Raw genomic sequence first — 14,835 nt, forward strand, 5'->3', positions numbered from 1 at the left:
AACATAAAGATAGTGTTATACATTACTCACAAGCTGTACTGTCTTGTTAACTTCCTCACACGGGAAACTTTAATTTCCTGCTTTTCTGTAGGGCCAGATGATGGCGTAGTTTCAGGTCGCACTGGAGCTGGACTTCTAAAAATAACAAGAAAAATATATGTGACACAGTCTTTATTTAAACTACTTCAGGCGCGTTAACAAAGTTCTAACTCATCAACACATGTTTATCTTGCAAATTGGCAAGTGCTCATTGAAGTTCATCCTTTTGTTCCATTTATAGCCCACAGGCCAGTGTGCATGAACAGAAAAGGACATGTGAATCCATTCTCCTGTGCACTGCATGCCTTTTATAAAAGCAGCGACTGATTAAAAATACAGAACCTATGTAAGAGCCCATGTGGACGCGTTGCTGTTTCCAAAGGACAGCATTTTAATAATGGCCCAACTATTCAGTCATGCCAGAAATATTTTTACCCAAAAAGCCTTTAGCAAAAATTAATTTTATGGATTGCAAAACCTGTTCTGCTTGAAATAGAAGGATAATTTTGGGTAAAAACTATATTGGAAAGAACAGTTCAAGGGAAATGGATTTGATAAAAAAAAATATACTTATTAGAAATAAATGCAAAACTGAGACATGTTTCAGATGCTCGTGAATGCTCGTGAATGCTCGTGAACACAACTATAGAGCTCCAGCAAAAAAACAGAAATGGGAATGGGAGACCCATCTAAATGGATCTGCTCCTCAACCATTTATTCTTAGAGTTAACTAAGACTTGGATACAAGATCTTCATGACCTTGGGAAGAAATATTTTCAGTCATGAGCTTAAGCAACATGATGAGAAATGAATTATCTTAAATACTGCTTTTATTTGAAGCAGCATATTATGATTAAATATACTGCATGTGTGTTAGAAATGCTATAAACACAATAAATATGCCAAATATTGAAGGAGTAAATCGAAAGTCTTGATTAATAAATAACGTGTGGGCTGTTTTCTGTGATCTAATCTGAAGTCAGATACTATATTAAGTACCTAAGTAGCCCTATTGATTGCCAGTGGGACTACTCATGCACTGAGGGACATACCACAACTGGCAGAAATGATTCAATCTTGTCTCTAAAATTACATGTTTAGGTTGAATTTTTTTAGTCCACTTGCAAATCAATCTTCCAAAATCATAATAAGATAAGCACACGATCTTCAAAACTGCAGTTCCCTCTGATGCCAATGTGAGGCATTAATTGTCTGATAACTTCTGAACCTGTTGTCCAGCTACAACAGAGCACATTAGGAAGGCATAGCCTTCAGATTATATTTTCAGCTCTCCTATGAGTTTCTTTGTCATTGCACAGATCATAGGATGAAAGAATTCTGCGAGAGTACAAAGGACACACAAACCATAAACAAGACGCAACTAGTTCCACTTCTGGTGCAAAAACTTTGGTCAAGTGTTTTTCTGCTTTTGGTCCCATTAATTTCAAGAAGCCAGTACAGACTGCAACACAATTCAGATCTCATTAGAACCCTAGAACCATAGAAACCTTAGAGTTGGAAGGGATCTCTGAAGGCCATCTAGTTCGACTCCTCTGCAGTGAACAGGGACACCACAGCTAGATCAGGTTGCCCTGGCCCTGATCCAGCCTCACATTGAAAGTCTCCAGGGACAGGGCATCAACCACATCTCTGGGCAACCTGTTCCAGTGCTTCACCATCCTCACTGTAAAAGACTTTTTCCTTATATCTAACCTAAATCTGCCCTTTTTGAGCTCATTTCCTCCCAGTTTCGATGTCAGCCATTTATATCTGAGATTTACAATAAGATTAACGCAGAATAATCCAGCTTGATTTTCAGACTCCTTACTGAGTTTCCGAGGCTGACAGTTAAGGGGAGAATAAGGGGTGAAAAGAGCCCAAACCACCTTTTTTAAAAACCCTCAAAGTCAATACATGTGATCTGGAAACCTGTGAATCAGCATCATGATGGAAGCTCCTTAACAACATTTTCAAGTCAGGCTTTCAGAATGGATGATTGCTCCTGCTAGACTGCTTTTTAGACAGCTTGTGCTAAACCAAAAGTAGCTTTTGACAACTGAAAAAAATGTGAGCTACATTTATCCAAAGTGATTTTCAGTTCAAGTTCTGACATAAGTAGGATAAATATGTGAAGATCTTTTTAATGACTGGATCTGATGGTCAAATCCTCAAGGGGTGTGGATGTGTATAATTACATTATTTTCAGCTCGCATGTTCAGAAACAGATAAAATTCTTGCCCTGAGTGACCAGTTCCTACAATTCTCCCATACCTTTCTGTGATTATAATTTCAAACACTAAACCCCTCCATCAACTCAAGGAAGCAGGAGCAAAAACAGTGATATCAACTGCACTGAAAAATGTGCTTAAAAATTATAATGAGCAATGCACTCTACTATCGAGGGTGTCAGGAAACAGCACAGTAACAAATCTATTTCTAGTTCATTGCTACTCCAAAATTCTGAAGACAGCATTATAACCTGTGAGGAAAATAAATCAGATATTTTAATAGAAATGAAAAATTGAAACGATCATTTCAGCTCCTTCAGAAAGGTTCATTTTACAAAGTCTGTATACCTCCTTTGATTCTCTTGATTTGCAATCAGTAAAAAGGGGAGAAGGTTGGACTTTTGAAGCAATTATCTTAGCCCTCAAATTTTGTTTTTTTTTTTCTTTAAAAAACATTGTGTCATTTTGTAGCTAAAGGAGTTTATAATTGTTTCAAAGAAACAGGAAGGAAACTGATTTAAATACATGAAAAGTTTCAATATTTTAAGTCTGAATTTCCCTTGTGAAAAGGTTCCCGTGAAAAATTCAATCAGCTGTGATTAAAGGTGATCAAGAACCAAGTGAAGTATTCTCTAATCCAAAAAACTTGTTATCTTCCTTTGAATGCTGTACATGTTCAAGTGAACAGTTAAAGAAAAAGCCAAGATACAGCATCATGGGACACACTTTCTTTTTAAGCAATTGCAACTACTCAGATGAACTTTTGTTTTGTATCACACCAGTGAAGTATGCCACTCACTTAGCCTGCAAAAAAAATAAATACAATTTTAAGAGTAAAAACCTCTCTCTTTATTACTGAAAAATTTTGATGTCATTTTTTGTTTGAGGCTGGGTGCAGCGACTACCTGCTGATGATGTTTATCAGGCCTCTGGGAGAGACCTAAGTACCATTTAATGGCACGTTTCAAGCAGCTGCAGGTTAGCCGGTGCATAAATTGATGTGACCTTGGAACGAAAAGGAGCAGTGGCAATGCCTCCATTCGAGGAGGTTGGCTGAACCTAGTCTACCATGAGGATGAGATGTAATGTTAGGCTGGTTCTTCCCACTGCAGAGACTGATTCTCACCCTCATTAAAACCTTGCTAGTGTAGCCCTTCCAACACCAGCCTAAAGAATCCCTGACAACTCCTTTTTCATCTCCACTGTACACTCTCCCCACATGCACTTCCTCAATCTGAGCATATTCCAAACCATTGCTACCCTAACTTCAGACACCAGATGCAAGAAGTGCTCAGCTTGATCAGCTTGGAGCCTGATCTATCTATCTGGTATTCCTGAAAAAGAAACAGCTATAAAGATGAATGGCTTCTATTGTTATCTTTTGAATTCTACAGCCAGAATCTATTATCTTAAATGAAAAGGCAGGCTTCTTGAAGAGAAACCTTGCTGTAACTGTGCCGATTTAAACAGAGTCATTATGTGCAATATGACCATTTGTAGTGTATGGCCCCATGTGTAGTAAATTCTGCAAGCCTGAACAAAACCTGAAATGTTGGAGTTCAAGATGACATAGACTTAAAAGAAAAAAAAAAAGAAAAAGTGCAATATATTATAATTCCTTTATAAAGTTCAGTTTCAGTGTCATTAATTCATAAGTATCCTTTTTCTCCTGTAACAGTGTCTAACCACCAGAGCATAAAAATGCAGGCACTGAACTAAGATGGAGTTACTACCAACTTGGCACTTCACATAGAAACATAACACCTCCTGGTGAGAATGACACTAACAAGACTGATGTCAGAGTGCAGTGGTAGCTACCTCTGCACCGAGAACCCCAGCACGGCTTGCCTTGCTGAACCAACTAAGTCCTAAAGACAGACCCCCAAACAGGGCTGCTGAGAAATTCAAAAAAGCAGACTTCAACAAAGGCACAGAGAGCAAAATTGCTCAAGCCAAGAGGTAGAGGTCAACAGATCCATGGTTTACAGGGATACAGCCACCTGCATGAAGGTTGACTTGTATTTGTGTGCTAATTTATGGGAAAAATAAAATACTGGTTGATTTTTGTCTTCAGAGATTCCTTTGAGTGGTAACACCGTTGTGAAATCCTGAGGAGAAAAAAGATGGACAAACAAAAGAAGAGGAAAAACATTTGATAGATGCCTTCTCTTGTGTATCAACGACATAACCTAAAAGGTGAACCAAACACACATAAACAAACAAATCTTTTCTCAGTCTGCACTGTAAGGGTTTCACACAGGTGTTTCTTTTCCAAAGCTATGGACATCTGATGCTAAGAAACAACAGTATGTGTCTTTTCACTCTGACAGGCCAGATTTTTCCAGAATAAATGTTTAGCCCCCCAGAAGATTATCTGGACATTTGAAAACTATTGCCAGCATCAAATTTTCAGAATAAAGTTGTGGATTTTTTTGTACCTTGACTGGGGTATTTTGTCAATTTTGCCTCATCTGGAAGATCTGAGTACTACTCCTTTCTCTGTAGTTCTGAGATTAAGAATATAATTCATCAGCAGCTGACTTCAGGCAACGAGACACAGAGGTCTTTAATATCAGCAGTGAAGTCAAAGTACATACCTAGGTGCCCTATCTGCAGTCATTAATGCAGACTGGCAGGCAAATGGTATGCAAGAGTTCAGCTTGAATTATGAAACTAATGCAGAAATTACTGGTTGAGGTTCCTTGTTCTGTCTTGTGAAACGCCATGGTAGCTGATCCATTAAGATGTCCACTGGGGTGAGGCAAAGGTGATGTGTATTTAGCTATTTAGTTTGGGTTTGGTAAAGCTGGTTGTTCTCAGTTGGAAATTGACTTTTTTTTTTTTTTTAAGATAGAGGTTGAATGAAAAATCTGCTTTTTAAAACAATTGATTTTTGTTAAGAAATAGCCAACATATATAACATTTTTAGTTTTCCAAGAATATTTCATAATACACTTAGAAGGAGATATTTATTTATTATTAAAAAAAATATTTTTTACTCTCCCTCATTGAATTAAGTCCATTGTGATTCTATGAAAACAAAACCTGCTTGGATTCACTGAAGTCCATGTCAGGGAAAATCAAGTACATAATTTTTGATCTTCAGTTTTGGCCCAAGTGTTCTTTAGTTCACATCTGTTTGTTCAAGGAAATGAATTCTTTGACTTGAGGACAGAAGTTGTCCAGGTGACTTGCATACTCTTAGCTTCCAAATGCCAACATGGACATCTTCCACCACAGCCCTTTCTGGATGATCTAGAACTTCAGCTCTCTGATGCTTAGAAACTATCTACTTAGAAACTATCCATGGTTAAAGCCTGGACTTACAGACCTGGAGTCAGTCAGTTGACAGCTTTGTAAGACTTGCTGTTAGATATAGGGTCCAACAGAGCTTTGTGGACCACAGCTTGTCTATGAAATTCCTAAATAAAATTTGGTTTTGGGGTCTTGAAGTCTTGAATAGAATGGGAAAAGCAGAAAGAGAAAAGCACAAGAAGGCCCCAAACGTGTGACATGTTGCCCTTCATGATACTTGTAAATTATATGTAAGAAATATCATCTTTTCAGTGAGAAAAGGTGTAGGACATAGCCACATCATGCTGAAAAGCAGCAAATCTCATAGCCTAGTGCACATCAGAAGCATGAGCCATGGCAGAGAAATCTCATTCTGACAATTTGCATGAGCAAAGCTTATCCTGCACTGAAGAGTGCTTAAGACTACTTCTCATTCATCTGTAGCTTGTACAACTTGATTTAATTTAATATTTTCCAACCTTCTTTTCTGGTGTGCAGCATCATCAAGCTGTGAGATAACATTTAATTTTATATTACATGTTGAGCAGCTCCTAATGTAATTAGTCTTAATGTAACAGCGTAATTTGGTTTTGGATGGAAAGATTTACAAAGAAAATTAGAATAAATGAATGCACAAAGCACCAGCTGGTGCTTATACCTACTCCCACAATCCTATGCAATCCTATGAAAGATGAGATAATTTGGATAACAAGGATCAACAAAGAGTGATGCAGCAGTTGGCCTAAACAGAAAGAAATCCACAGACAAATCCTGAACCATGTGGGATGTAAAGCATGCCAGAGCTGGTAACAATCCAAAAGTATGTTATAAGGGAAAATAAACATTGCAGTCCATAAATGTACCACATGGAGCACAGTAGAAAGTCACAACAGTGACAACAACTGTCATAGTTTATCAGAAAATGAGAGACTTCAGATGAAGAAGGCTCTTTGTTGACAACTTGGGCACCTACCTTAGAAATACAGGAACTTGCATTTAAATTTGTAATCAGTACTTTGCATGAGAGGCTGCAGAATCTTCAGCCTTACAGGTTTTCAAAATTCAGCAATACAAAACCACAGTTGACCTGATCTTGTGTTGGTGATGGTCCTGTTTTGAGCAGGAGCCTGGATTAGATGACCTCCAAACATTCTCTCCAACCAACAGTTCCACAATTCTATGATAATGAACTAACATTTCTCAGAAAAAAATGTCAGTTATCGTTGTTCAGTTTTTCAAAAACTAACTTCAAAATAATATATCTTTAGCTCTTTTAACATCTGGGTAGTCTTGTAACAGTAAACAGGTACTTGCAAAATGAAGACTAATGTTTAGCAGATAATGAAGAAGGTGTATTTACATTTACCAGCTCTTGAAGACCTTCAACCATATCACCAGAATCAGAGATGTAACATGTCTAAATTTTCCTGAACTACAAGTAACCATGAAGGAAAAGCACATTATCAGTAAATACTGTCACCAGGATTCATGTCTTACACATTTCATTTCAACTGCTTATCAAACTTCGCTCAACTTTAGGCATCTTTGCTAACATTTTCACTGTCTGACTTATCCCAAGATGAAAGTTAGGCTTGGCAAACAGGCTATGTATGATGAGAGCTGGTATTTTGATCTGTTCCAAAGTATCAGCAATTTCTAAATCTGTACTAATTCAGCCTAATTCTCCATGCAGTGAAATTCCTGAAATGAGTGCACCAGAGTGATACCAGGAATTATATTTGGGCATTTAAAGAAGAGAGCAAAACAAGAAATATATACACTTTTATGTTAAATATAGCGTACCTCTGTGCATATGAATGTGTGCACACGTACACACACATACACACTATAGGCATATCCAGGTAGTCATAGCCAGAGAGAAAATAGATACTTATAAGATTTTTCAGGAGAGGTTCACACACAGACATTGGGGAAGTTATATGGATTGTTCTTCTGTCTGGCAAAACACTGAACAAGGAGAGGAATCACGAAAGGAATTCTCTTGATGAGGTTCTGTGGATAGTCATATATTTATTGCATTTAACAGACGAAGCAGGCTGGCAATTAAGTGGCAAATTTATCGAAAGAAAGTTCAGGAGGTTATCTCTCTAGTAGCCTATCCTTTTACTAAGAAGTAGGTGAGGTTTATAAAAAGGTGAAGAGGTGACTCTGTGATTCACATTCCCTTGATAATGTTGCAGGGGAGAAACCTTACAAGATGGGACAGGCTCTGATCAAGAGGAGAGTGTGACCAGACATAGCAATCAAGTGGGTGACTGCAATTTATATTTGTATATTTTTTACAATATTTACATATGTTATAGAAACTTTCTGGCAGACAGCCTGAACCCTGATCAGTTAAGGCTAAAAGAATCAAATAATAAATTCCAATGGGAGGAAGGTGATAAGAGCCTTACCAAAACTATACATAAGATCACGCAGTAATCTCTGACCTGAAGTACATTAGATATCAGGGAATTCTCCCTGAGCGCTTCTCCTTCAGTCTGGACACTGAGTTAGATGGCTGAGTGCAGGCAATTTTCCAACAGACAAGACAATACCTTTGATACTTCCTCAAAATCCCTTCTGGCCCAATCAGTGACAGACCCTCTTCTCACAACACTAAAGAAGAAAATATTCTGTCAGAAAGACTTTTCTAGCTCTCATGGAAGACAGATTCCCCCTGTTGGTACATAAAAGGGACTGACAAGACCATTGCCTCCCTTCACCTGGGGAGCTGCACAGTGGGCCCTTCCCGTAGGATGTTGTTCTCTCAATGACTTTTCCAAATGGCTGAATTTCTAAGAGCATACAAAATTCATCACTACAGAGACTGAGCTACCATGGCTTCTTCTTAGCCTTCCCGATTCTGTGGAGTAAATGCAGCCAGAGAACGTGGGCTGGAGGCATTAATTTGCAACCTCCCATCAAATTTGTTCCAGACTTGAAGGACTAAAATGAGATTGTACTTAACTCTCATACACGGAACATCCCAAAAGAAGAACTATTAAAAAAAAACAAAAAAAAAACACTGCAAAATGACTGGCACTGCTAATTCCAAACTAGACCAATGTTCACACAAGCACGTTTTTGCTACCTGCCATAAGAAAGCCTTCCTCACTATGCAAGGTTGTAACTGCAAACTAGCTATGTTTCTTCCTGAACTGATATAGGCAGTATATAAAATAAAAAATGCAAGTGCATAAATAAATAAATAAATACAGCATTATGCTCTGCCTTGCCCAAATTTCTTATGTTCCAGCAGTAGCTGTGTTTCACATTATGTATTATTTGGGTGTTGATGAAACCATGTGCTTTCAAGTCTGTTACAACAGACCTGTAATAAGGACAATTCTAACTCTTCTTGGCAGGATTTCTGTCTTATCAAGATAAACTGAGGCTCTCCTATTTAGTCTGCTTTTGAAATTCCTCTTGCATTTGTTGCTCTCATTTGACTTTGTTCAGCTGAGGGTTCTGTCATGCATGGCCTGGATGGATCCAGCTGAAGCAAGAGTGTAATTTCCCTCACAGCCACTGTCCAGATCTGCTGCCCTGCTGGAGGTTATCAGCAAAGCAACAGAGTCAGCAAAGGAAGTGCATGACTATGTCTCAATTCATAGTGCACTATTTTAGCCTTAACTGCAAAATAAGGACGGCGTGAGGTAGGACGCCGCGGCATGTATTGGGTTGACTGAGTCACCAGCTTTTCCCTCACTGAATAGGAAACAGCAACTAAAAGAGTTTAGGGGAAAAAAAGAATATCCTTTCCAGAGGTGGGAGAGCCATAAAGACAGGCAGCACTGCTTCCAGAAGTAGGAAGGAGAAAGGACTGTACCCTCCTGTGGGCCCACATCTTCCTGAAGCTTAAGCTTATGTCTACTTGTTAGGTGTTATGAGGAAAATCAGGAGACAAACGTTCTACTTCCAGCCTGTGCACCTACTGACAGAACAAATTTCATAAGCCTTGTCCTCCTGAAAGTGGAAAAACTACTGCAGTTTCAACATCAGAAGTGTGTTTTTTTTTTCTGCCCATATGTGATGACCTAGGTATGGAAGGATATGCAGTTTGCCAGCAGACACAGAAAATGAGCAAATAAGCCAACAGGTACATGATGGCTTAGCATAAGCACAACATTGTACACCATTCTGAGGCAACGCCCAACAAAATGACTGGAGACCTGCTTGTAGCAAAAATGGTTATTCCACCCATATATATGAGTAATTGCTAGATGAACCAGAACTAATTCTATGAAGAGCTATAGCAATTGTTAGCCAAATTGAGTTTGCCATGGCAGATACTAAAATAATTGCTCAGGGGGATTGCAGGCCATAGCTAAGCAGTTAAATCATTACAAGTGTAAACTTCAGACTGGCAATGGATGAGAGGACCAAGGTGGTTGCAAAAGAGAGCATCATTTTATTAATCAAACAAACACTACTGCCCTTCTTCCTCACATTCTATTTCCCTAAATGTATGAAGAATTCAACACTCTTCCTCAAGCATTCACACAGGTGTTGTCTATAGGCACAGACACACACAAGAATGTCCACAAGGGTACTTCCAAGAACAGAAATTATATTCCTTGAGGAGGGCTGTTTTACAAAGGATATTTTTATATTTCTCAACTAAAGCACAGAAAAACTCCTAGGTGACTCATCTGTTTAGTATTAACTAACCCTTGACTCTACTCATATGCAATTCTTAGCAAAGCAAAGGCTCATTTCAAAATAGAGGTTACATAGAACACTGGTGGCAAACAGGTCACACACGCTGGCTGTGTGCAGGCACGTGTATGTACGTGCAGAACAGGGAGCCAATTGAAGGAGAAAGAGAATAGGTTCGGCAATATATTTGGTTTGCATTATTCTTCAGATTATGAATGCAGGCTGTTAAAATGAGTATGTTTCTGAGCATTGATTACTTGTATATTTGCACCTCCAGAACAGAGGCGCAAAGAAATAAAGCAATACAATTTCATTTGGCACAACTGACTGTGGAGGAAATAATGCTTGACATAAACTAGATACAAATATTAGATACGTCTACAACAGACTGCTGCATACTGAGACCTTCAGAGTGGTTGTTATGAGTTCATAAGCTTGGATATATGCAAAAAAAAATAAAAAATAAAAAAAATTAAAATGAGCTTTGCAGCCAGGTTGCCAGCCTTCCTCAGGCTGAATAGCGTATCACCTCACACAGCACACAACTCATTTACAACTCAGCATGATGAAGAAGAGAATCTATCACAAAATGGGAAATAGAAAGGTCTTCCTACAAATGTTATGCAGAAGGTCAGCAAGGAAAACAAGTCTTCAGTTGTCTTCCAAACCAAGTCCTCCCAAAGTCCTTCTAGAACTGACAGCAATTCAGCAAAGGGTGTTCATGGAAAAGATACTGAGTGAAACCCGTTTCTATTAAACAAAGAAACAAGTCACTGTGTAACATACACAAATAATTTTCTCATGGGTCCTAAGAAAATGTTGTTGTGGCCTAAAACTGTCAATGGTAGAGGAGAATGAGAGATCTGAAATACCAACTAGACTTTGCAGACCCTTGGACAAACAATTAGGAAAATCGCTGCCTGTCAGATTAGGAGGAGTAGCTCTGCAGGAGGTCCTGAGATGAGAGATGTGGGGAACTGGGAATCATAGCTCTATTGCAGACAATCCAGAGACTGCCACAGAAAGCAATATCATTCCTTCTCATGCATCCTCCTGCCTCAGCACCACCAACCATACTCACTATCCTCTCTGTAGCTGTTTTCACTACACAGACATAGCACCCCTGCTAGTACAAACTGATCAGAAAGCAATTTTTGAATGAAATGTTTCTGGAAGACTTGCTAATTTATCACCTTCTAGGAAGGGTACACTCTTGAAAAAAAGGGTTGGCACATTTTCACTATTATAGCTCTTTTGAGTTCAAAATAACTTATTTTGTCAAACATAATTCACTAGCCCCCTCAGCCAGCCTTTCCTATAAGATGCTTCAATGCCTTCTTTTAGTTGTAAGAGTCAACACTAGAAAGTTGTAATTTAAAAAAGAGATAACTAGTGCTCTGAAAGACATAGTACATATACATAAGCATATATATACAGCATGTGCATCAGCATAACAGGCTGATTAACAGTGATGATTGCAATGATAGAAATCCATATTTGACACTAAAGATGTCCAAAGTGATGGCACTACCATACGTTTAGATGCGTGCACCTATGCTGTAACCTCCACTCTAATCATCTGCTGAAAGACAGCATACTGTGCTATTCAAATAATATTTAAATAAAATTAATACGTCCCCTCCATCCAAAGAAGAAAGGCAGATATCCACTACTAACAGAATAAAAGCACAATCCAAAGTAGTCACTCCTGCCTGGTAAGATATGAAGGTACGATATGACTTTTTTGAAGGCTGTATACCAATTTTTTTTTTCTACTAGAATACCTGCAGAAGTCAGAAAAAAAAAAAAACAAACACAAGGATATTCCATCTTAGATGCTTAACACTTTTATAATCCAAAAGCTATAAACATTTACATTGCTGCATAAGCTTTTCCAAGTTTGTCACTAGACCTGATTTTTTATTAACCTTGCTCTTACCAACTTTGAATATTGATACTCATCTTGATTTTTAGAATTGAGATTTTATTAATTCTTCAGCTACATCTGATTCATATGTACAAAATAAGCCCCTTTCTATTAGAAATCTTCTCCTCAGGTCATTGCTTGATGGACTTATGAACTTCACACAGCAACTTGGGTATAAGAAAATGGACTTTTTGAGATAAAGTTTGGAAAATAGCTCACTATAAGATGTATTTATTTGACTTCCCTACAGACAAGAAGCAACAGACCTTACATTAGGGTCCTGCAGGCTGGAGGTCTTACTGGGATTTACAAAAGAGGTCTCTTCCTTTACAGCCTGTTAAAAGAAGAAGTCAAAGTTTAGTGCAACATCCACACACTTAGGATTATATACGTTTATTTTGAAATATTCCTGTAAGTACCTCATAAAACTGCAATGCCCCAAATGCCTCCTCTGTCCAGACTTAAAAAGCATGGATATATTTTTTTTAATTTACATTTTAAATTAAATCGTCATTTAACACTGAGATTCACTGTGATGAGCTACAGTGTACAATATAGAGAGCAACAGCAACAGGAAGAGATTGGATAAAGATAAAGGAGGGGAAGCAAAGGAACACAGATATTTACGTTTCCCCCAGATAGCAGAAATAATAAAAATCAGTCGAGGCAAACATGCTGATATTTGAGTTGTTCTTTCAATTGGAGTAAAATAAATATTTATGTAGTCTAATGAAAACCATGCCAGCTTGACAGCTTTTCATTCAGTTGTTAGAAAAATGTACCGAAAAAATTAGATCCCCTACAAATAATCACTATGCACATGCAGTTCACAGAAAATCTCACCCACTACTGCTCCCTGTTAAATTACAGCATCCTGTCTCTCCCATATCATTTGTCTATAGAGTAGAAAATACTAACACTGCAAAATGACTTACATGGAAATTGCTTGATTACCCAGGAAACGCCCGGTTCGGGAGGTGTTAGTAGATTATACTCTTCAACTGAGACGCAGGGTTCCACAATCCATGTGTAAATGCCCATGTCAGGGCAACACTGCACCCCTCTATAGAAAATACTGGCTGAAGACACAAGAGTATCTCCAAATCAGTAATGGACTTGGCAGGCTCTGACATTTCCATTCTGCTATAAATGGATAGATGGAGCTGATGCAGGTCTACAACAGAGTGATTCTTCAGCGCTCAACATCTGAACCATAATAATTTGAGGGCACTGGTGGAGATCAAATTGCATTAAATGTGTCAGTCTCATTCTACTCAATAAGGATGAGATGGGTTTCTTCAAATCAAATCAAAGGATTTTACAGGCATATAAAAAAAAATTGTAAATTTGACAAGACATTCCATTCAATGCGGATCGATACATTCCATTTGAGAGTGCTCATAAGCAAAAAAAAGAAAAAAGGAAATTAAGGCCTGATTTTCTTCTATACCTTAGTAGTAAACTAAAAAATATCAGTAGTGATGCTCAGTGCTTGGGGAAATCACTCAAGTCGTGATAGTTTTAGGTTAGTTTCCCCCTTGTGCCAGGGTGAACAAACCCGCATTGCTACTTTGCAGTTTTTGCACTATTTATCAGAGCATCAACCATGGTGGGAATAGACGATGCACGCATGGATACACAATTACCTATAGGGTCCTGGAAGCCTGGTAGAAAGTGAATTCATTCCTGGGCCTGCTCCAGTGCAGGCAAATACCTGAGGTGAAGAGCTAGGCAGTATTTTGACTTAAGGCTCTCCTCAACCCTTCCCTTTAGAGTTGTTGCACCTTGTATCTTAATACTGAAACCATCATCAACATCATCAGGAGGTCTGTCCCTCTTCTGGGGGACAGGTTTGCACAGAGGAAGCTACTCTATGGCTTGTTTACACAAAGGATAACAGGACCGGCAGTAGGCACTGGTTCAACACAGCTAGAAGTTTCCTAAGTCCCCTGCAAATGGTCTAAATATTAAGGAGTCAGATAAAGGGGGGACACGATCACACCATCGCCACCATTGTAACACATTCACCAAATGTTTTACAGCTGAAGATTTCAGTGAATTAGCATCATGACATGAATAATTTCAGAACCAGCAGTGTTATTTTTTAATTTTAAGAAATTTGTAATCATAAGAAATTTAACTCAGTTCTAGAAAACTTATTTTTTTTTCTACTGATCTCCTAGTAGCTCTGTCTAGCCTAATATTTAGTCACAATCTAGTGCTTTCTTGAAAGGAAATAATATTTTTTTTTTTTTTTAAGGAATTGAGAGAAAGCATTGAAAATCACTGTTTGTTGACACAGAAGAGCATTGAAGTAATTTTTCTTTGTTCTGCAGAAATTATGATGCTTTTTATAAAGCTGCTGGGTTTCTGAAAGCTGTAAACATGAATCCACCCATCAGAAACTTAATACACAGTATCTTCTTTCGCACTGATGTCTTAGCAACATTTTATTGTTAAGCCTGACAAGCTAGCTGTTTATTACGTGTCACATTGGCTACCTTTTAAAACTATAATTTTTACTTTATTCCAATTTTCACCGAATTAATTGAGCTGCATTTTGAGATGCACTTGAACACAACAATAAAAAGAGAACATGGGGGTGGAGGATGCAATGAAGGGACTGCGACCAGGATTGAAATGATTAAAATTCCACCTACTTAAACACCATAAGATCTCATT

General features: G+C 38.2%; 1 protein-coding gene across 5 annotated transcripts in view; it reads right to left on the reverse strand.

Annotated features, from left to right (window-relative positions):
- EPB41L4B (erythrocyte membrane protein band 4.1 like 4B) overlaps window positions 1–14,835 on the reverse strand; it is a 167,225-nt gene that overhangs the window by 33,597 nt on the left and 118,793 nt on the right. For all 5 annotated transcript variants that reach the window (XM_021385831.1, XM_021385833.1, XM_021385832.1 and 2 more), the window contains exons 19-20: window positions 12,420–12,487; window positions 31–135 (exon numbers count right to left, since the gene is read on the reverse strand). In XM_021385831.1, the coding sequence (XP_021241506.1) occupies window positions 31–135; window positions 12,420–12,487 (173 nt within the window). The remainder of the gene's footprint in view (window positions 1–30; window positions 136–12,419; window positions 12,488–14,835) is intronic.

This window comes from Numida meleagris, chromosome 2 (assembly GCF_002078875.1).
Source record: "Numida meleagris isolate 19003 breed g44 Domestic line chromosome 2, NumMel1.0, whole genome shotgun sequence".
NCBI classification, from domain to species: domain Eukaryota; kingdom Metazoa; phylum Chordata; class Aves; order Galliformes; family Numididae; genus Numida; species Numida meleagris.